The sequence below is a fragment of the Asterias amurensis genome, chromosome 11 (assembly GCF_032118995.1).
Source record: "Asterias amurensis chromosome 11, ASM3211899v1".
Lineage (NCBI taxonomy): Eukaryota > Metazoa > Echinodermata > Asteroidea > Forcipulatida > Asteriidae > Asterias > Asterias amurensis.
Genome location: NC_092658.1, coordinates 20,664,176 through 20,688,316, shown reverse-complemented (window position 1 = coordinate 20,688,316; position 24,141 = coordinate 20,664,176). Strand labels below are relative to the sequence as shown.

At 38.6% G+C, this 24,141-nt stretch overlaps 1 protein-coding gene across 1 annotated transcript; it reads right to left on the bottom strand.

Annotated features, from left to right (window-relative positions):
- Positions 1–18: 18 nt before the first annotated feature.
- On the bottom strand, positions 19–22,056 carry LOC139944444 (ribosomal L1 domain-containing protein 1-like). The gene is made up of 7 exons (XM_071941463.1): positions 21,924–22,056; positions 15,451–15,605; positions 13,621–13,759; positions 7,891–8,039; positions 7,080–7,181; positions 4,931–5,151; positions 19–4,248 (listed from the first exon to the last, which is right to left on the bottom strand). The coding sequence occupies exons 1-7, from the start codon at positions 21,990–21,992 to the stop codon at positions 3,875–3,877; spliced, it is 1,209 nt and encodes a 402-aa protein (XP_071797564.1). The 5' UTR covers positions 21,993–22,056; the 3' UTR covers positions 19–3,874.
- Between the last annotated feature and the right edge of the window lie 2,085 nt (positions 22,057–24,141).

Below are 24,141 nucleotides of genomic sequence, written 5' to 3'. Positions count from 1 at the left end.
AATTTGATTCAAGTAAATTTATTTGTTTTTCATGCCCTTTAGTTTGACCATTGATATCAATGGCGGATAACATACATGAGGTTCAACATAGACAAACAAAATGGGATACCAAGATACTGATTCAAACCTACATCAGAAAGGTACCAGACTATTTACCCTTCAAGCCTCACTTTGGTTACTGAGATATTAATAGGAGAAATACAAGATGGCTGACACATGATAAAACTCTATAACTGTTGCAGTTGGTTGCTCGTTTCACTAGTTGACACATGAACAGCAAGTGATATTAAACAGTCTCCTGTTTGTAAGTTTGGTGTAATTTTAGTGGAAGCACTCCCCACTGGCAAACTTTGAGCTCCTTTTTCTCTGATTATTTGAAAATGGGTGCTTTGTGGTAAAATTACAAATAATGCCGCCTTTGGGCTTGCAATAGTGATAATGCAATGACTTACAAACGAGACACAGGAAACTTAGGTTTTTTTTCAAACAGTTGAAAGACAAAAACCACAAAAATGTTGAACAATGAGAAAGTAATTACCACAAGTTATTAGCTACACCCAATACAACATGGGACAGTTATACAGCAGTTTACAATAAAATACTGCTTAGATTTCTTATTTAAAAAGCAAAAAAAAAAAAGGGACACCAGTCATAACAATGTTAACTTAATGGAATGTTGTCTGGTAACCTGTTTTTGCTAAGAGTTATTGGCCTGAGCTTAGCAAGTTTTTGCGCTTACAGGCTTTATGACATTGGGGCTTGGGCCCAATTTCATAAAACATGTAAGCAGCCATTTTGTGCTTACGGGTAGTCCCTTTGCAGAATTTTTATTTCATAAAGCTGTTTACCGTACTAAGCAAGGGTAAATGCTGGCTAACCCGCGGTAAGCACACGAGTGGTGTAACAATGCAAATCCATGGTGAACATGGATGGGTGCCAGGTGTTCTGCTTCCTTGAGAAATCATGGTGAAATACGTTTATGCTTCTGCGCATTTTTCTGCTACAGTAAGCACAAAAATGTGCTTACCGAAGTTACGGGTAAACAGCTTCATGAAATTGGGCCCAGGGCCCAATTTCGTAGAGCTGCTTAAGCAAAAAAAAAATTGCTTAAGCAAAAAATAATTGCTTAGTAAAATCAGATTACCGGCCAAGACTCCACTCAATTGTTATGCTAAGTAAACAACAGCTAAATACCACTCACAAGCAATGTATATGGCATGAAATTTTGGCCAGTAACATGTGAAAAATAAGCGATCTATTTTCGTGCTTAAGCAATTTTTTTGCTTAAGCAGCTCTATGAAATTGGCCCCAGGTCCCAACAGCGAAACTTCATGGAATAATGGTTGAAAACCTGTTTCTGCTAAGCAAGGTACTGGACACTATTGTCAATTGTCAATTGTCAATTGACAAGTCTTCTCACTTGGTGTATCTCAACATATGCATAAAATAACATACCTGTGAAAATTTTAGCTCAATCGGTCATCAAAGTTGCGAGATATCAATGAAAAGAAAACACCCTTGTCACACGAAGTTGTGTGCTTTCAGATGCTTGATTTTGAGACCTCAAATTCTAAACTTAAAGGAACACGTTGTCTTGGATCGGTCGAGTTGGTCTTTAAAAAGCGTTTGAAACCGTTGTTATGAAATGCATATGGTTAGAAAGATGTTTTAAAAGTAGAATATAATGAGCCACACAAGAAACACTCAAAATTGCACGGTTTTCATTTTAGGTCGGGAACTAACACGGTCGGCCATTTATGGGAGTCAAAAATTTGACTCCCAAAAATGGCCGACCGTGTTAGTCGACAAGATAAAAAGAAAACCACGCAATTTCGAGGCATATTTGTGTAGATCATTGCGTAGCTTGGAGTGTATAGGGCCTATGGTATTACTATAGAGGTTGACCATCTCACAAGATTGTCTTACACCTAGACTCGCGTCTTGCCAGCTGTTGAGGGAGAGCACTAAGACCATAGGCAAACAGAAAACAGTTCTTTGATTAGTTACTTATTCATTTTTTAATAAAAACAAAGCAATACATAATACAAGTTTTCTGAATTACTTTTTCACTAAAGACACAAGAAATCAAATGAATATTTGTGGGCACAACCACAGTCGTGAGAACACAGTTTTTTTTTCATGTCGACTTTATAAATGACAGTTTGAAAACCATTGATGTAGCAGTTATCTCAATGTACTTTAAATATCAATTCACAACCGCTGTGTCATTGAAGACCAAAAGGGAGCTTGAAATTGTTGAATACAAGATCTGCACAGAGTTACTCAATATTTATCTGTTGTTCATTTGGTGTCTTTGTAATAAAAACTATATCCATTGTTGTGGCTGTGCACATGCTACTGTATTACTTGGATAGTTTCAAAATATTATGTGCGTTATTGTAATGAATATGTGCATTATTGTAATGAATAACAGTATTGAAATACATGTAACTGATGAGGAAAGAGAGGTTTGCAGTATTACCATGTGAAAATTACTTTTGAGGAGTGTTGGTTCTGAAAATAACTGGTAGTTGACAACTCAACGTTATGAGCTATAACTTTCAGGCCTGATACTTCATGGAGGTACTGGAGACCATTGCCTACGTGCCCCATGGTCATTGCCTTGGTGTCCTTGAAATGCTCAAGTAGATATGTACAATTTCCTCATAGGGTGCCCTTTACCAAGAAGAAAATGCCTTGGTGCCCTGCTCTGGTTAAAAAAATCAAATCTAAAATGCTACTGAAATTTATATGTTGAAATATTATTAAAACAAAAAATAATTGTGACTGGAAAACATTCTCGTTGACCATGTCTGTCAAAAGTGCAATTTTAATACTAAAGTTTGGACCTTCAATGTTGTTCTGTCCATTGAAATATCGTTGTCCAGATCCTGTTTCATCTTTTTAACAGGATCACTCTAGATGCATGCACACTTCCAGGGATTGATGTATGTTTCATGTCAAAGAGCAAACGACACTTCCTAGTACCACGGTGACAGTGTATTCCACGCTACAGTTTGGTTGTGAACATTAACATTAGCTTTTAGTTGGTGGACTTTTGAAAACTTGACAAAAATGGGGTGTAAATGCAAAAAGAAAAAAAGTACCATTAATGGCCTCTTATTTGGACCCTAAAATTTAAAAAGTTCAGAAAAAACGTTAATCAATCTGGTTTGAGGGCACTGGACACTATTGGTAATCACTCAAAATAACAGTTTTTAGCATACAAAATTTACTTGGTAACAAGCAATGGAGAGCTGTTGATAAAATAAATCATTGTGTGAAACGGCTCCCTCTGAAGTAGCGTAGTTTTTGAGAAAGAGGTAATTTCTCACTCAAATGTTACAAGACTTCAGGCATGAAGACTTTTTATTAGGCAGCTCAAAGCACACAACTGTTTGCATAACTCTCTTGCAATTGAGTAAAACTTTTCACCGATTTGTTATTTTGTGCATATTATGTTGGGATGAACCAAGTGAGAATACTCGTCTCTGACAATTACCAAATGTGTCCAGTGTCTTGAAAGTCTATCAAGTTTTAGAAAAGTATGCATCTTTCGGGGTGGATTTCACAAAGGACAAGAAACTCGTCCTAAGACTAGCATTAAGTTTTTAATATCTCCGTGGACAAGTCCTAAATTAACCCTAATTTATTAGGAGTATTCCTAACTCTTTATGAAATCGACCCCGGCCGACGATTTCACAAAACTCTTCCTAACTTAAGACTAATCTTAGTACTTAGGACGAGTCCCAGCCTTGCACTGTAGCATGCAGACCTTAAGATTAATCCTAAGTTAGGACGAGTTACTCGCCCTAACTCGAGATAAGATGAGTCCTAACTCTTTATGAAATCGACGGCAGGACTCTTTTGATATTTACTTCCTCTTTGCCTTCTTAGCCGAGAAGCTCTTGGCCGGTAGTTTACCTGGCGAGCTCATCTTTGCTCTGGTCTTTCTCAAAGATGTTGCTGCCTTTCTGGGCTTCTCTTTGAGGGTGCTCTTCGCTGGCGTGACAACATCCTCTAGGTCTTCTTCCTCCTCCTCCTCGGGTGCAGCCTTGCGTTTTGTCGCCATCTTCTCCCCGGTGACGTCGTCAGATTTGATGTCAGACACTTCTTTGACTTTCTTGGCAGCAGCTTTCTTCTCTCTGCGAGAGAGCAGCTTCATTGACTCTGCTACTTGCTCGGCCGATGGAAGGACCTTCTCTCCCTTAGGGGTTGACCTCTTGGTGACCTGCAACTGTTTCTTTACTGTTTGTAAAAACAAAAACACAACAAAAACGTTTTGATTAGCTTGATTAAATTTAACCCTCATGACACTTTGTTTACCACAATAGACCAATTAATGTGTCTCAGTCTCTTCATGCGTAAAGGCCGAGTTATAGTCGGTCGTGCGATGGTCGGGCGATGGAAATCTTGACGTGCGATCATAAAAAGACACGGTTTTTAGGCCTCAGTCTAAGGATTGCACGCATGATTTCCATCGCACGACCGTAGCGCGACCGACTATAAACCGGCTTTTACATTACACAAAACTTTTCACAGGTTTGTTATTTGATGCATGTGTTGGGACACACCAAGTGAAGACACTGGTCTGTAACAATTACCGAAAGTATACCTTGCCTGTAAACATCCGAACTCTTCATGATTCTTCACCATTGTGTCTGTGCATTCATCCTGGATAGTTGTTACTATGTCTTGTGAAAAGGTTAATTTTTGTGTTGCAATGTATTTTTGCATTGACACATTATGCTAAACAACACAACTAGTTGGTAAGACACTGCTCAAGAGCTGAAAAGATTGACCCACACAAGTAATATGCCTGTGATTTTTTCACCCCAAAAACGAGAAAGTACAGAGTAACAGGTAAAAACCCAAATTAACATTCTTTATCCCGATGCAAATGTAACAGCTATGTACATGTTTAACTCACATCGCCAAATGTCGTTGCTATCAAGGCCGGTTTTTGTCTCCCATTCTTTGAACACCAATGAAGTGTGCACAGGTAGGGAAACAGACTCATCAGTGCGGATGTACAGGGCCTTGATGTTGTTCCAGCCCATCGGGATCTTGCCGGTGACACTTTGAACAGCAGCCATCGTGTTCTCAACGATCTGCTCCAGTGACATGTGGGTGTTAGCGACGGTCATATGGCTGATGGATAAATAATAATAATAATAATTAACAATTTATTCATTTATAATGCGCCCATTCCATAAAATGTACGCACGTGTGCATAACAAAATAGTTATACAAATATTAAAAATTTACATCAGGAAAAGGTGAGGAAATACAGAAATCCATAAAAATGTAAAAAAAGAACACAAAAATGTAAATACAAGAACCATACAGTACTATCCAAGGAGTAAAAAGGAACAAAGACTCAATCAATCAATCAGAAGACATTTATATAACGCCAAAATTGACCAAAATTTGGATTGTTAGAACTGTTAGAATTGTTCGAATTGTTAGAATTGTTAGAATTGTTCGAATTGTTGATCCCACCGCTGCAACCATGAAGTATGAGTATGTATGGACTCAAATAGAGATGGAGACAACGAATATTCTCGATTCTTCAGATTCTGGCTGCTTTTATTATTCTCACATCAGCCACAAGCAAGAGTGGAGGTTAAACAACATATACATGTACCTCCGCCCATAAAGTAGACCCATATTACAACAGAAAGGTGCTCAAGACAGTAACATGAAGTTAATTTAAATTCACTTGTTGAAAAAGATAACATTTGGGCAGTTTTCTAAAAAAATATGAATAGTCTGAGAATCCTTGTGATTTGGAAGAGTGTTCATTTTTTGGTCTATAGCATGAGAGTGAGCGATCTGCAAATGACACAGCATGGGTTCTGGGGATGATAAACTGAGGAGAAGATGTTGATGATGTAAGCTGTCTGCATGGTAGTTGCAGCTGTAGTACATGTAAGTCAGATGTAGACTGTCATCAAAGGATCTTTAACCCTTTTAACCTTATTTACACAGGCCCAATTTCATAGTGCTGCTGCTTAACGGTGTGGCGGTTTCAGTCTTCCGCCGTGTTCAGTTATCAAGAACCAGGCCTCGTTGGGTTTAAACCACTAGTTGAAAACCTCTTCACCACATATTGATTCCCTTAATATCTGAAACTGTAATGCAGCCATGATGTACAAGTGTACTGCGGAAGTCGATGGAACCAACATAGAGCAAGTTTGAGTGGGCACATTCAGTCGACCCGTGGTTGACTATTGACCAGCAACGCACATGCGCAGTGACAGACTCACTCGAACGACTCATTTGGAAGTCTAGTCAACCTTCCGCCATTTCGCTATAGTGTCACTGGTTCCACTCTGCACTTTACACATGTTAGAATGGAACGTGCTGTTGGGACCAGTGAAGAAACCATGGGCTCGAGGCTGGTTCCAAATGGTCGACCACAGTAGTCAACCAATGATCGAACAGCATGGTTTCGAGTGCAATTGATCAACCTCTTTCCATTGTGCTCATAGCCTTCATGCCCCTGGTAACTGCCTCGTGGTGTTCTTTGAAATGTTACAGTACAAATATGATTCCTTCATAAACTGGCCACTAAAAGTTACTTTGGCCTTACATGAAAGAAGTACATTTGTCAGGCTTCCATTGAATTAGAAAATTACAAAACATAATACTAACTTCTACATAGGCTTGGGCGATACCGATTTATTTTATTCACGATATATCGCCGTCAATATATATTGCGATATTTGATATAATCGAGATTAATTAAATTAGACATCATCAGTCTTCTAACTCCCAGTGGAAGTTGTAGAAGAGACAGTCATAGCATAAGAGAGGTGTTCTAGTTTTACTCCAAACCTACATGTATGGGGTGCAAGATGTCTCAGCTAAGAAATACATCGTGATATTGCGATACTTAATCGATATTGCGATATATCGCGATGTATCGCGATATATCGATATTTCGATTAAAACCAAATTGATCCGATATCGAAATTGTTTCCAAATTAGTATCGCGATTGCAATAATATCGTGATATCCCCCTAGCTTACTTCTACACCTTACATATTATGTCTATGACAAATGATTAAACTTACTTTGTGTTTCCCCGATTTGTAAGAATAAATCTTGTGGTGTCAATTGCTTTCAGAATCTCCTTCTTCAAGTTCCTCTTGGTCATATCAACCTGCATTGGATACCTGGAGAAAAAAAAAATCAACATTTCCATTCATTATAAAACAAAAACAACCCCACAAATTATTTCTGCGTACCCTTAGTGGGACTATGCCATTAAAAGCACTGCCGCTGACTACACCAAACACTTCCTAAATTAGGATTAATCTTAGGACTTACAACGAGTTAAAGGAACACGTTGCCTTGGATCGGACGAGTTGGTCTATAAAAAAACGTTTGAAACCGTTAGTTATGAAATGTATATGGTTGGATAGATGTTGTAAAAGTACAATTTGCCTCGAAAGTGCGTGGTTTTCCTTTTACTTTGCGAACTAACACGGTCAACCGTGTACGTTGACGAGGTAAAAGGAAAACTGTGCAATTTCGAGACATGTTTGTGTGGATCATTGTATTTTACTTTTACACCATCTTTCTACCCAATACAAAATTTGTAACGATTTTCGCAGCAGTTCAGCTCCGCTCAACTCACATGCGAATATCGCTGCGAAAGGATAGTTGTGACGTCAAATTCACGTCAAATTCGCTTCGCATTCGCATTCGCAGGGAGTATGAACCGGGCTTTACCATATTATGGTTTTAATAAATGCAGTGTAAAGCTGTGGCGGAAAAGTCAATTAGTTTACTTTGCCCCCTTTGTCTTATTTGTCTGAGTATAATTGGAAAGCAGACTCAAATAGGACTAATTCCATGCATGGTAAACGGACCGCAACTTACTTTTTCCTTTTGTAGAACTCCTTCCCAAGATGAGTGTGGAGTAACCGGAAGATTCTTTCATCAGCGAGGAAGATGTCGTATCTCTTGGAGAGCTGGCGTCTGGAGGTGAACATCTGGAACTCCTTCCTGAGTTGCTGTAGAGGCATCACCTGCAGAGATGAGAATCACATGTATTTTATTTTTATCAGGAGTGAGAGTCATTGCTGACAAAAAGAATGAACGTTTTAAATTTCTCTTCATCCATATTAATTATGACAGATAAATCATCATCAAAAGATGACCAAAGGCGAGGGACTTTATTGCACGGCCACCACCCTGCAAGGTTTTAAACGGTAGTTTAAGACTGAGTCACTACTCTTTTATTCCCATTCAAAATGACTTTTTGGTTAAAAGGCGTAATAAAGTAAGAAAGTCTGTAAAATTTATCCGTTTTCCGACGTCCTTGAGCTCTGTACAGTTGTTGCATTTTTATGACTGAGACAGTTTTTGGACATGCATTCGTGCGCGTAGTTAGTCTTGGTGCAAGATTTTTCCTTTTCCTTTCACACACAGTGCGGCCAACTCACCAACGCATCACAACGAGAAACATCTTTTATTAAGACAAGCGCGAAGTATGCATCTAAAAGTATCCAAAAACAGCCGGTTATAAACAGCTCCAGCTGGTCTTTATCAACCGTTTAAACACCCCCACATGACACGCTCTCCACCAAAAGGAATAGCAAAACTGTCTGAGGTACATGTATTTACGAATATAAAATCAAACTAATCCGTTTTCCGACATCCTTGAGCTCTGTACAGGTGTTCCATTTTTGTGACTGAGACAGTTTTTGGATATGTATTCGTTCACGTAGTTAGTCTTAGTGCAAGATGTTTGTCGTTTTCCTTTCATACGCAGCGCAACCAACTCAACTACACTGTAGGAGGCGACTTTGCTAGAAGGCAACTTTGTAACGTGCGACTTTACTACGGGGGAAAAGTTACTAGTTTCCCTGGAGTTACTTGATGGTTTACGCAATAACAGAGCTCGGAGCCTGTCTTCATTGCATGGCAATGACCCAGTTGGTGGCTGGCCGCTGTAAATGGAACAAGTTGAAGGTCAATTAACAGCAGGCAGCCACCAACCAGGGTGAAGACATGCTCCTGGTCACACCAGGGTTGTCATCACAGTGGTGGTCGGTTTTACAGGAAATGGGAACTATTGACCAGGACATTGAATTTCTACAAGGTTTATTGACTGACACTAAATTTACCTAAAATGCTGAATATATCATTTTTTGGCCATCAGAAGCCAATAATAAATTCTAGTATTTATGACAAAACACATCTGGGTTTCATTTTGGTATCCATTCCTGACAATTTCTGACGTTAACTCACTGATAACTTTTCATTTTACGCGTTGTAATGTAAACAAGCTAAAAATTCCATGGAAATGTGCTCCACAGATCATGCTGCCGACAATCTTTACACGTGCACCAGGGATAATGTTTGCAAATTCAGGGGAGTCACCGTTTTTCCAGAGCAATGTCTTTGGGGTCAAGGCGTTTGCATCTGGTTTTGTATGCTGTCGTGAAATGCACTGGTACATTTCGCCGAAAGAGGACTTTCATTCGACATGTATATTTTAATTTTTATGTTTTTTGCATTTATTGGAGCTGTCAACATTGGTATTTGAAAATCAGGAAATTTTATTTTTATGTCAGATAGACTCAACCTCAGCGCGTCACAACGATTTTTGCTGAAATAAAAACCAATATTCATAAACCAAAAAAAAGGAATCTAAGCCCCCAGATTATGTCAAAATTTCGAAAAAAGGAATCTAGCACCCCAGTTACTAGGTCTAGTGTCTCAGTATGTCATTTTGTCCGCCGTATTTCACATGAATTGCACATGATGCAAAATGCATGATTTTCATCTTTAAATGATTTTTTTTATACCTGGCCATTCTTTGAGGTAGTCGTATTTGTATTTTTGAGCATTTAAAAAAAAAATTCAGCGACTTACCGCTTGCCATGCTGGGCACCGCCATTTTGCTTTCTCGATTGTGGGTAGTCTTGGTTCCATTGGTGTTGCGCGCACACACACACACAGGGGAAACAACACGAGTCACAGCGCCCTCTATGTTTATTCATACAAGCGTGTACAGTTTGTCATGTATATACTGTAGATCGGAATGTTAGTTGTATGCGAGTGTTTGGAACCAAGACTAGATCGTGGAAGATGCACAGAAGCAAAAACTACGGTAATAACAACTTTTTCTGCGCATCTATGCAAGTATGCATGCGCGCAAACGTTTATTTAACACAAATGGAATCGGGACGGCGACGAAGGGCAAGGAAATTTGTCAATTATATATATTTTTTTCATTAACAAGTTGGTACTCCGGAAAATTTTGACTGTCTGCGGGATGTCGGAAGATTGCCGTCAAATGCAGGAGTCTTCCGCATAGTCCGGATGAGTGGGCAGCTCTGTTATTGTAGGACAATGTGGCTGTTTGTGTGTCATCCGGTTTAATAAGTGATCCCTTGTTTGGTTTGGTTTACCAGTACAGGAATAAGTAAACTTTTGGTAATTAAGTTCATTTATTACATTATGCATTAAAGCCGTTGGACCCTTTTAATAGTACACAGAAAAAAAAATAAAAAAATTCACAGATTTACAAATTACTTACAGGGTTTACAGAAGGTAGTGGTGAAAGACTTCTCTTGAAATATTATTCCATGAAACGCTTTACTTTTTGAGAAAACAGTAAAGCAATATCAATTCTCGATAGTGAGAATTTATTAGGGATCTATTTTAAACAAATGTCATGACACGGAGAAACGCTCGGATACAAGGGTGGGTTTTCCCGTTTTTCTTTCCCGATTCCGATGACCGATTGAGCCTAAATTTCCACAGGTTTGTTTTATGATATACAAGTTGTGATACACGAAGTGTGGGCCTTGGACAATACTGTTTACCGAAAGGGTCTAATGGCTTTTACAGACATTATGCATTAACATCATCATTAGTGCTGGGCGAATAGTGAAATTTTGTTATTCGGATACCGCTGGCCAACTATCCGAAATTAACCGGATATTCGAATATTTTTTCGCCGCTAGAGGGCGCTATTAAAAAAATTAAAAAATAAAAATATTTAAAAAAATTTTTTTTTTTTGTCGCTAGAGGGCGCTGTTCGTTTGTGAATGAGATCTTCTGGGCGGATTGATATTAGTTATAGACAGTGTCACTCGGTTCATTCATAAAAATGACCGGATCTAATTTAAAGATGGCGATTTGCTTTTTCTTTTGATCGTGGATGACTCTACGTGAAGGAAAACTTTTGTAATCTTTGAACAAATTACGTCAGAAATGTCATTGTTTTAACTCTTCACGGAGGTGAGCATAGTTATATACTTAATTTATGCTGTTTTATACTGTCTTAATAGAAGTTTCATTAGAATTCAGACAAAACATTCATGTCAGTTGTCGCCCGACGTCCGCGGATATTCGGATATTAAAGAATATCCGGTTACTTGGTTGTAATTACAGAACTATCCGGTTTATAAATAGCTATTCGCGCCCTATGCGGATATCCGGTTAAGAAAAAAAAGGCATTCGCGGTTACGGATAGGAAAACCTATTCGCCATTAACCGGATATTCGAATAATTCGCCCAGGCCTAATCATCATGCCGCCATCTTGGAGGTAAAATGATGCTAAAACAATGGAAATGCTGTAAGTGGGTGTAGTAGAGGATTGGCCAATGAGCAATCTTTCCATAACAACCAGCTGAGGGCGCCCTACTCAAATGATGACATACACAAATCTGTCTACAGACAAGGTAGACACCAGCTTTTAGATTAAAGTATTACCAAGCGCATAAAAAATATATTCTATGAGCATCAATAATTGCCATTTCTGCTTTTCTCTCCTCAAGCCCCCTTTTAACTATTTATCTACAGACAAGGTTGACGCCAGCTTTTAGATTAAAGTATTACCAAGCGCATAAAAAATATATTCTATGAGCATCAATAATTGCCATTTCCGCTTTTCTCTCCTCAAGCCCCCTTTTAACTATTTTTCCTCAAGCTCGTTAATTATCAATTAATAAAAGCTCTAATATGCACATTTGAAGGCTGTTTAAACGAAAAATGTTTCTACACTGTCTGTTTGTGCAGTCTTCAAAACTCTATTCGGTTAAATGCAGGACAAGCCAGCTGTGTTCCCTCTTGGTGAAATTGCTCAGTCAAGCAATTAAAATGTTTTTACATGCCTCATTGATTTCTGGGGTTCGATTTTGCAATTTAAAATGTTTGTATATTTCTTGATCCATAATGTCCTTTTATAGCCTTGTAAAAAAAAATAAATGTTTTTTTTTTCATTTCTACTGTGATTAATTTTGCTGTTGCTGGCATACAGTTCAGCCTTTAATAATAACCCCAACAAATAAACGTACAAGTACAGTTTACCGGCCTAATACAGTCATTCTGACAATGAATGTTAAAGTCAGTGGACACTAATGGTAATTGTCAAAGACTAGCCTTCACAGTTGGTGTATCTGAACATATGCATAAAATAACAAACATGTGAAAATTTGAGCTCAATCGGTCACCGAACTTGCGAGATAATAATGAAGAAAAAAACAACCTTGTCACACGAAGTTGTGTGCGTTTAGATGATTGATTTTGAGACCTCAAATTCTAAATCAAATTTGTAGAAAACTTTATTTTTCTTGAAAAGTCTGGCATTTTAGAGGCAGCCGTTGCTCACAATGATTTATACCACCCTCATTACTTGTCACCAAGAAAGGTTTTATGCTAATAATTATTTTGAGTAGTTACCAATAGTGTCCACTGCCTTTAAGGATGATACAGTTTTCCCTTTGTAAAGGGCACCTCCTGCTCCTACATGCACGACAGAAACTTATATTGGGGGTGTCCTGGCCCTGTGGATAAGAGGACCGAACTCAAACTCTGGTGTTTCTGTTCAGCACAGTGTGGGTTTGAATCCCGGTCGTGACACTTGTGTCCATGAGCAAGACACTTAACCATAAGCTGGTTTGTGTAATATGATCCCATTGTGGTCTGCAGTTCGGCGCGAGCACAAGGCTCCCACACAGCGGAGGTACATGTAATTGATACATTGTGTTATTTCTGAAGTGTCTGTGGGAGACCGCCTGGGCGCTAAAGTCTTTGATGTTATTTTTGGCAAATTAGGGAAATCTTGGGGTTGGTTCTGGGACTTTATATTTTTTTTAAACAGCCCATGGTTGAAAGACTTCTCAATTAGGGAAGACATTGTGATACTTCATCAAAACCACAATATGCCGATAATTCAATTAACAAAAAATCAAGACGATATGGTAATCGTTTAAGAAATGGTATCCGGATTTTCGATTATATCGAGATATCGCCCAAGCTTAGGAGACGGTAATTCGCCGTTGATTTTCGTAAGCATTGGTAAGCCATTGGTAACGTTGGTAAAGCGTTCGTAGAATTCGTAAGATTATTGGTATGGAGAGGTCGAGGGACGACCGAGAAAATGATCACTATATCCAATCGCAATTTTGAGACGAATTCATCGCGTATTTCAAATATTTATATTCGCAAGAATATTCCCCACAGTGTGAGAGTGGCACTACAGGGTGCCCTTTACCAAGAAGAAAATGCCTTTGTGCCATTGCCATTTCAAAAACGAGGCATACAGGCCTCAGTGACCTACCTAATTAACCACTGACCCCCAATTGACCTACCTCATTGACCTCTGTGACCCCTTTATTCTGAAGCAGTTCCTTGTAGTGTCTAACAGTGGCATCCTGATCCAACCTGTCAACGTCTTTGGCGAAAAGACAAATCTCTGTTTCTGGGGTCCGCAATGGATGAGGGACAGTTCTGTGGAAACAACAAGTATTATTCATGAGTGATTATTTTCACTGCAGCATTTTAAATCAGCAATTTACTGGTTCTTTTTTTTCAAATGCTAATCTTCGACTTTGGCAGTTTTTCCAGAGGGAAAGGAAGTACTTCTGGGGTAACATCACCATCTATATTCAGATTGAAGAATAATTCCTTCGCTGCCCTTCCTTCTGATCCTGTACTATCTTTTAAGACACTGGACACTGTTGCTAATTGCCAAAGACTAGTCTTCTCACTTGGTGTATCTCAACATACACATAAAATAACAAACCTGTGAAAATTTGAGCTCAATTCGTCAAAGTTGCGAGATAACAATGAAAGACCAAACACCCTTGTTGCACGAAGTTGTGTGCTTTCAAATACTTGATTTTGAGACCTCAAATTCTAATTCTGAGGTCTCTCAATCAAATTCGTCGAAAATTACTTCTTTCTCGAAAACTACTTTACTTTAGAGGGAGCCATTTCTCACAATGTTTTATACCATCAACAGCTCCTTATTACTCCTTACCAAGTAAGTTTTTATGCTAATAATTATTTTGAGTAATTACCAAGAGTGTCCACTGCCATTAAAGGGAAGGTATTTGATGTTAATCACTCTAAAAATTTGTAGCAATAAAAAACTTTGGTTACTGTGGTTACGGGTAACATTTTGAGAAATATTTCACTTCAAAGTGAAAAGCGCTTTGGGGTTGTATCAATGTTCCTTAATTATTATTATTATTATTATTATAAAGTCATAATAATAATAATAATAATAATATTATAAGACTTGCATGATTCAGTAAAGGATAAGCTGGTCGCCAATGCCGAGATTACTGCATCTAAGAGGGCCTTTTCGGACAAGAAGCGGGATAAATTTGAGGAGACCTTGAAAAAGGTTGATGTTGCCTCAAGGTTTGATATACAGTCAACGTAATTTCTATTACTCCTGACCGAATACTTGGCCTTGGGGTGTGAGGACAGCAATGTTCCCGCAGACATGTTGAAGGCAGTTTTCCATTGCCTCGACCATGGTCTAAATACGGCGTTGGACCAGTTCTCATGGGTAACGACGTTGGCGAAGCCTGCTCGTCAATGCAATGCACTCCATGCACTCTTCCTCCCGTCTCCGGGCGCCCGAAAGAGATTTGAGGCCCTCCCTTTGGTCAGCAGAGATCTCTTTGCAGGAAAGTTTAAGGAACTTATGCAGGCGGAGGCTAATCGGCTTAAGGAGATTAATCTTAAGAAGCCGGCAGGTCCCTCCGCCAAGTGGCCTCGGGCTAAGAATAAACCATCCTTTGTTATCCCTCAACAAAAGCTATTTCAGCCTGCATGCGACGCGGCCAAATAGGGTCGGGATTTATGTCGACCTTCTTCTTGATCCCCGAGAAGGAGAAGGAGGCCGGCACTTGACGTCCAATTCTGAACCTCAAACCTTTAAATCGGTGGTGGCTCAACGACGCAAACCTCTTGGCAATAACTGCCTCTCTACGCTTTGTGCGGGTGCTGCATTCTAGTCACTTAGTATAAATGTTGCTTCGTTCCTTACTTTTTAATTTTTAAACCTTGCTCAGTTCATTAAGCAGGCAATCACTAAATCAAAGTCAAAAACAGTACTACATGTGTATGTAATGTACATGTAGGTCATATTCGTAATAGTAATCTTAAATAAAAAGCCAATGTCTTACATTTCAAATGTCCTGGCCTTCTTGCCGACAATCTTCCAGACTGAGATGATGATCTTGATCTCACTTGCTTCATTGAGAAGCAAGGCCTGGGATGCCTCCTTACCCTCATCACGCTTCTTGTGGAAAGCCAACAGAGCCGCTACTGCTTCTGTCACCTGAAACCAAAACCAAACAAAAACACTGGTCATTGCTGTGGCCACCAAAAATGGGCAAAATACTTGAAAACATTCAGGCCTGAAGCCTACATGTATGACATGTCAGTCATCTAAACGCAGATACGTTTCTGCAACAAGGGCATATTTTCGTTACAGTGCACTGGGTTCTTTTTCATGCGTTACACAACACCTGGGACCAACGGCTTTACGTCCCATCTGAAGGACGAAGCAATCGTTATTTACAAGTGTCTTGCTTTTAGAACACAACAGTCATGGCTGGGGATTCGAACCAACACTCTGCTGATCAGAAACACCAGAGTTTGAATTCGATGCTCTGAACCATTTGGCCATGCCACTTTAATTTAACTTTATCATCAACACCAATTCGTTTGTCTTGCTGAACTTTGCACAAACACATGACAAAAGTTGCATCATGAAAGCATTGGTGTGCTGCCAATTCGTTAAAACTTCCTCTTAATAAAATCCTCTAGAACTAAATTAGTGAATCCTAAATATACTTCGCTTCTACTTAGGTTTAGTTCAGTTCAGTTTATTTGATGAATATCCATGAGGTGACGTCATGATGGCTTGGCTTATATCTATCATATCTGCATAAATGTGTGTGCACATTAAATAATTATGTTTGAGGTGTCGGTGACGTTGCGCAGTGCTGTAGCTAGAAACTACTGCACAACGTCACCTCATACATATTCATCCTTACTTTGGACACACATGCAGATTGATAAATAAGCGTAGCCATACCGAGTCACGTGAGGTTACCTCATGAATATTCATGACTTGCAAGATCTGCCGGGTGCCCTAACTTCTCAAGATCAACATGACGAAAATCATTAAAAGATGGCTGCGCCCTTGAACGAGTCACGTTAAAAGTAATTTTTGTACACGTTTTTTTGGGGGGGACCAATTAGCAATTTTCAAATCATTACACCTAGACAAAGTCATCATTTGGTAAGCTCTGATATAGTAGACCAGCCAAACTTTAAAAAGTGCTCTAGAAAAAAAACCACGGCATGGTTTGTTAATGGCTGACATCCATGAGTAGATGTATGGATCATGGGCTCGGGAAGACGATTAGGGTGGATGCCCAGCTTGATTTTGAATTTTAAGGTCATTTTGGGGTCAGAAGGTCAAAAAAGGTCAATCAATTTGTGTCAAATTTAATCACATTTGATAGATCTATCCATAAAATGAATTTTTAACTTTATATTGATACTACAAACCTATAGATGTAACTAACGTATAAACTTTGACCTTGTAAACTAATGTATAGCAAAACGAAGTGTAAAAGTGTGATTATCTTGAAAAGGGTACATTTTGAGTACACCAATTGTTTTTGCACTCCCCATCCTCATTGGTGCATATATTGGTTTCAAACAACTTATTTTGAAAGGCAAATATACCCAGGCAGTTTTTGAGAAGATTTTTTTTTTATCTTTACGCCAAATTTTACCTCAGGCGGCAGATCTATCCATAAAATTTAGTTTCATCATCAAATGCACATGCCAAGTCTGTGAAATTATGAGTTAATCATATGTTTTGTACACAAACGTATAGGAAAATTAAATCAAAACCATTTAGCCACTGGACCGCCCAGCCGCCTATCGATATACTGTATGTGATAGGAGGAAACCTTGCTAGCTTGTGTTTGTAGAAAAAAAGGAACGCCAACAGAATCCTCGATAGTCATTATTAAGCTAATGAAGCCAATGATGATGATTAGCTCTTACCCCAACAAAACGCTCATTGGCAAACACAAAGGAAACTGTATTTATTCATCATTCATGATAATATTGTTGAAAACTGACGCCTTCGCATTTAATCAGTAAAATAATTGAGTCAGATAAAAGCCTTGAAAAGCTATTGTGTCCATTTTATCCTTACAAACAAATATTCGCCATAAAAATTACCATAGCCGTTTAACGAGAGACATTTATTGTTCTCATGCGACCTTGTACTTTCATACAAATATCAAGGTTCAAATTGTGCATAAAAGTTAAACTGTGGCTATCTTTTAAAATTTGAACTACGATTCCAGTAATTAACTGCAAGAATCTTGAAATATTAGTTTTCAGCAAACTCGGGCGGTGCAGGGACTACAGGGTTAAATTGCAATTTTCTCAAAAAGTGCGTATCTTGAGCATTATACGGTATTTGCACTTCCTATACCAGCATTGCCTATAATTGTTTGAAAACTTATTTTTGAAAGGTCAATATACCAAGGCATTACAAAAAATCATGTCAAACTTGTGGTAAAATGAAACAAAAAGGTACTTGTATGCTATTCACGCAGAACAGTTTGACATAGTTTTACAGTTTGACATGGTGCCCTTTGATTTGCATCCTTATAGAACTAGCTCAAATCAAGCATCTGAGATAGGGGTAGTCTTCCAGGTAACCTCACTCTATCTTTTAAGCTCCTGTGTATCTATGTCAGTAAGAGAGATGAAACGTCCATGTATTCCTAGTTGATGCTGTGTGAAGTTTCAGTGCATCTCTTGTGGGCGGTAACATCTCCAGACGCTTCTTCGCCCTATTTACCAAAGAGTTGGAGCCTGACAAGGTTGATGATTTTACACCAAGGTGCACAAGTGTTACCAAACTGCTCAATGAGAGCAGGGGTTCCATTATGGCCGATTCCCTTGACACATATTAACTTTGCTTTTCAGAGACTTTCTTTTCCCAATGGTCATGTAGGAGAGGCTGTGTCGCATCATGTACGTAAGAGCATGTAAGCTGCCTTACAGGTTGGCAAGTGTCTCAGTTACTGCACGTATCGGGTAAAGTTTATCACATTTTTTGCAACTGTCACCTTTGACCTTTGACCTTTAATTAAGTGACCAAAGGTCAAGTGTTTGACCTTAGATCATTGACCTTGAGCGTGAGACAGGTCAAGTATTCGCTCTTATTTGCTTTGATTCTTATTGTAGGTTGAACTTTGCTCATTGTCTATTTAGGTTCCAATTTGATTTCCTTTAAACATAAAAAAACACCTGTCTGTACACATTGTATAGGGCATTTATTAACACTTGTGGTCACACTTTCTTTGTATGGAAATATGGCACGAAACAAGTGAACTTTGACCTGACGTAGCTCGGCAACCCATTGATCCATCCCCACAAACTTGGTGTCAAAATGAACAACTCAAAAGAGACCTTTCCAACTAGACTAGTTACAGGTCCATCACTTCATCACAGGCCTCAACCTTTAGCTTCAGAGGGGCAAGGCCACTTGGCCTCAAAAGCTCTAAAAAAGAAAGGGGCACCAAGGCCAACTGAAAGGGCACCAAGGCCATTTTCAAACCTTTATTTGTTGATGATTATGTGTATATACTTTCAACTGATTTCAAGATGGTGGTCAACTTTCCAACCCATATTTATTTCATTGTCGCTGTTTACATGCTGTGCAACTGAAATTGAATAAAGGTTTAAAAATATTTGTTTCTGAATTATTTACAGTTTTTTTTGCAGCACTTGAATTATCCCCCTCCCCTTATTCATCGACTTAATTAAACTCCATTCTGCTCATCTGAAAACAAATCATTGCTCCAGTACAAAGAATTGTTGAAAAAAATCATACAGAAAACAATATTAAGAAAATTAATTCCCTTTGTGCTAATCTGAAGAAAAAAGATCAATTACTATTAGTCTCTGGCTCACCACTACCCCAACTCTGCAAGACAAACGAGCCCCACCCAACCCACCAACATGATTATGAAAATTAAAAACGAACCCCCAACCCCTTAGCACAAAATAATTGGCCTAGCATTTAGCTAAACTTGTAAGTTGTATTGTGCATGCCGGCGTTTATGCCACGCTAGACTGCGCTAAATAAATACAATAAAAATGTAAATAAACGCACCTAATTAAAAAATGCTTCTATTTTTGCATCTTTTGTGGGATGGCATGCTGATTAATCAATTATGAACTTGATGGAGTATGATGATTTCTAAATTTAGGGCTCTGCCGTTACCTCCATATAATCCGATTTTGACGTTTTACAGTTCCACAGTTGTTGTGTGTACACAAACATATGTTTGAAAATGAAAAACAAAGTCACAAGGCAGGCAGATCACTGGTAGTGGTGGGTCACAAACATTAATCCTGTACAAGCCTTGGACACCAGCGAAATAGCCAGGGGAAAAACATAGACTGTATCCAGCCCCCGGCCGCGCGCCTCCCCCGCCCAATCCGCTACAAATACAGATCTCAATAGACAAAATCAGTGCGAGAATGCGTAATTTAGTGTAGGGACTTGTAGCAAGTTTATGCGTTGGAGTAGTCTGGTGCTGCGTTTTTAATAGTAAACAGCTCAACTACGTTTGATATGGTTACCATGCCACGTTCTCGACACATTTTTTATTGCACAGAAGCAGCATTGTGAAAACTAGTGAGCGCGATAGTCGTTCCGAATTTTACCTCCATATGAATTAAATGGGTCACAATGCTAACATTAAATAACATTTTCGAATAAATAATGTTATGGAATCAATGGAAAAGGGCACGACGGCCAAGTGGCCGCAAGGTACGTGATTTTTAAAAGGGCTTCACGGTGGCCGCTGTAGAGGTCGAGGTCTGTCATCACATGTAATCTAAAATTTTATGATTTTACCTATTTAAACTCCATGAAATACATAAAATAAGGTAAATAATCATCTTGCATATTGTATCACTCCTGCAGTATAATAGAATCGTCCAAGTGCGTCGAAAGACAACATGGCGGATATTACCATTCGTTACTAAACTCGGGGTAAAAAACACCTTTTTTACAGTTAAAAATACAATTTTTTCAACAGTTTGAAAGTGATTTGGGTGCATATGACTATTGTGCATTGGGTATGACTCTTGTGCATATACTTAACAGTTGACTTATGTTCAAATGTTCTGTTAAAGTGCATTTAAAAATTGTTGTCGTGAGTTGTCGTGAGGCATGTGTGGGGACTAGCCCAGGTTGGACTCCTCCGTTGCAGGCAACGCGACGGAGTCCAGAGTATAAAGGTCCCGTACCATTGCGAAAAATTTTCAAAAATCTGTTAAAAATATTTCTACCTAACTCGGGAGTCTGAACTTTTACTCACATGTTCCTTGTAGTTGGAACTCAAAGTTCGCATTATTTAAAACTGTTGAATTTTCTCCTTTGGTGTTAATATTTTGTGAAAAGAAAATTACAATTAGCGTGTTCCGATCCCACGTCGTGCACTAACTTCCGTGTAAACACTTTCTTGCACTGATCACTGGCGGCCTACTATTTGCAGCCAAATCGCTGTCAACCTGCGTTAACCAAACACTATACAGATGGATAATAGTCAGTGAGCAATTTACACAAAGCGCAGAACTATGCGATACCGAGCATTGACGTCTTGCGCCAAGACTCCATGAGCCGGAAGCGTTTTTTTTCCTAGGACAAATGAGGCAACTTTTTACCATAAAAATATACGCGCGCAGGAGAGCGCCCTCTGTTGTCCGCACATTTAAAAGAAGCAAATGTGAAAAAGCAAGACGGCAGCATTTTTGCTGCATGCTTAGAATTTTTTTTTTATTTACAAGGAAAAAAAAATTGATATTTGTAACCGAAATTCAACCTGAAATTTATAAAATATTCTATTTGAGCTGGAAGATTTTATGCCTCCTGGATTTTAAAATGTATATTGGAGGTGTTGAAGGCGAGTTAACGGCACCTGCCCTGTTTTGACGGCGAATAGCGGCAAGATAATACACTGTACTCAAAGCCATGCGCACTTGGGCTCACACTATCAATTGGTACACGATGATCAACATCGCTAGTGCAGAACTTCAACATATTTTCGGATATAATTTCTTCCATGGATATATTTGTCAGCTGTTAATTCTTTGAGAATATAGTTAGGGACACTATGAATATTAGACGGAATTTCAGCTTCTCAAATCAGGTAAAAAATAAAGAAAATTGTAGTCAAACTTGTGTTCGCATTGTAAAGAACCTTTATACCCAGGACGTCCTACCACATAACCAGGGCTAGTGAGGGGTCGTGATTTGTCGGTATTTAGTGCGACCCCTTATTTATTATTTTTGATCCCAACTTTTATTCCCATTTACCGGAGAAACGTTATGTCAACATTTTAAAGTGGCACTGACTGACGTCCTACCACCAGGGCTAGGACCCTGCAACAGTCACTGGTACTGCGGTTCATTGCATGCACAGGCGACATTTAAAAAACAGGCTAAAATTAAGATCGATCGGGTTCGAGAGGAAAAAAAGAACGTGTCATTTGTTTACATCTATAAATTGCCAATTAAAACTCAATCATTCAAAAGACTAACCTTTTTCTCATCCAGATGACTCCGTTTATTATATTTCTTATCTGAATATTTCTTTTTCTTGTGCTCCATTTTGATAAATATCAGAGAAAAATTCCAAAATCGTCTCTAGTAACTTTCTACTCCCATCAATGCACATGCTCACTGCATAATACACGTGTTTCGACATTAGTGTAGTTTGGCTCCAAATATTAAGCTGAAAACGTCTATAGCAGTTGCGTACAGGACGTCTAGGTTTCGACCACACAAATGCGAACCCGCTTGCGCCCTCTGTAGGCGCGCCTGACTGGTCTAAGTGCCTTTTCGAAACATCGGCTTCTGAGGTACAAGAAAGTAAAAACTGAACAGACAAAACGAAAATACCCTTATGTCTCTTGTTGGAAATCTTTACTCTTCATCTTAATGACAAGGTACTAACTATGTAGTTTTTTATTCAGCTGGCATAGACATAACACAAAACTCCATAAACATATTTGTGTATTATTAAGTTTTTAAAATAGAAGGAGACTTACTGCGTTTCATCCATGCTTTAGGGGTGAAACTGGCATTTGAGGCAACACAGTCAAAACAGTGTACAACCAATTGCCAAACAGTTTCTCACTTAAGTATGACAAGGTCAAAGTTGTTCCCTCACACAACTTTGCAAAGGTAGTCCTACAACAAGCATGAGTGTTCTTAAAGGTTTACCTTTTCAACCTTATAGTGTTATAAAAGGTTGACCATCAATGTTCGTATTCCCCAAGTCCTGTCCATGTGTGTTTTTTAATATCTTATTTAAAGGCAGTGGACACTATTGGCAATTACTCAAAATAGCTAATAGCATAAAACCTTTCTTGGTGACGAGTAATGGGGAGAGGTTGATAGTATAAAACATTGTGAGAAACAGCTCCCTCTGAAGTGACGTAGTTTTCAAGAAAGAAGTAATTTTCCACGAATTTGATTTCGAGACCTCAAGTTTAGAATTCGAGGTCTCGAAATCAAGCATCACAAAGCACACAACTTCGTGTGACAAGGGTGTTTTTTTTCTTTCATTATTATCTCGCAACTTCGAAGACCGATTAAGCTCAAATTTTCACAGGTTTGTTATTTTATGCATATGTTGAGATATATCAACTGTGCAGACTAGTCTTTGACAATTACCAATAGTGTCCACTGTCTTTAATGTTTTTACTATTGTAAATCATATGCAATTTGGCCTGTGGACCACGAAATGTGATTTAAATAAATGAAATGAAATAAAAAACCTCGGGCATATACCCCCCCCCCCAGCTAAAAGGATGATAATGATTTCATGGTAAACACAAATTTGAATGAGGTATACACTTACAGTTATGGCAATTTATTTTTGTTAGAAGTTTCGATAGTTATCAAGCATTCTGGAGAATGATTTCTTTTTATGAAGTGATGCGGTTAATATGGAAAAATAATTAGTTGCTGTTATGCCCGTTTGTTGAGAAGCCTCACTGTAAAGTGCTGCGGATTTGGGGCAAAATCTCGCTTCAAAAACACGACCACCTTTTGAACAAACGGTTCCCCAAAAGAAAGGTGCTTCCCTTAAAAGGGAAGGTACGCGTTTGGTAATTATCAAAGACCAGTCTTCTCACTTGGTGATGCCAACATAAGCATAAAATAACAAACCTGTGAAATTGAGCTAAATTGGTCATCGAACTAAAAAAAACACCACCCATATATGTTGGACGAATTTGTGTGCTTTCAGATAGGAATAAAAGACTTCTGGCTAGAAGTCTTTTATTATTTTAGTGAGAAATTACCTCTTTCTCAAAATATATGCTACTTTAGAGGGAGCCGTTTCCCACAATGTTTATACTATCAACAGCTGCTCGTTACCAATTCAGTTTCTTAAGTTAATAATTATTTGTTTTGAGTAATTACCAAACGTGTACCTTCCCTTTAACCATTTAGCCACTGGACCGCCCAGCCTATCGATATACTGTAGTGGTAGGAGGAAACCTTGCTAGCTTGTGTTTGTAGAAAAAAAGAAACATCAAAAGAATCATCGATAGTCATTATTAAGCTAATGAAGCTAATGACGGTGAAATAATTTAGCTCTTACCCCAACAAGACGCTCATAGTAAACACAAAGGAAACTGTATTTATTCATCATTCATGATAATATGGTCGAAAACTCACGCCTTCGCATTTAATCAGTATAATCATTGAGTCAGATAAAAGCCTTGAAAAGCTATTGTGTCCATTTTAT

Excerpts from the sequence above, each read along its gene's own strand:
- LOC139944444 (XM_071941463.1), bottom strand. The coding sequence starts at position 21,992 with ATGGAGCACAAGAAAAAGAAATATTCAGATAAGAAATATAATAAACGG. Across the intron at positions 13,760-15,450 it reads AAGGCCAGGACATTTGAAAT|AACTGTCCCTCATCCATTGC; the intron begins GTAAGACATTGG and ends TTGTTTCCACAG. Across the intron at positions 7,182-7,890 it reads GAGTTCTACAAAAGGAAAAA|GTATCCAATGCAGGTTGATA; the intron begins GTAAGTTGCGGT and ends TTTTTTCTCCAG.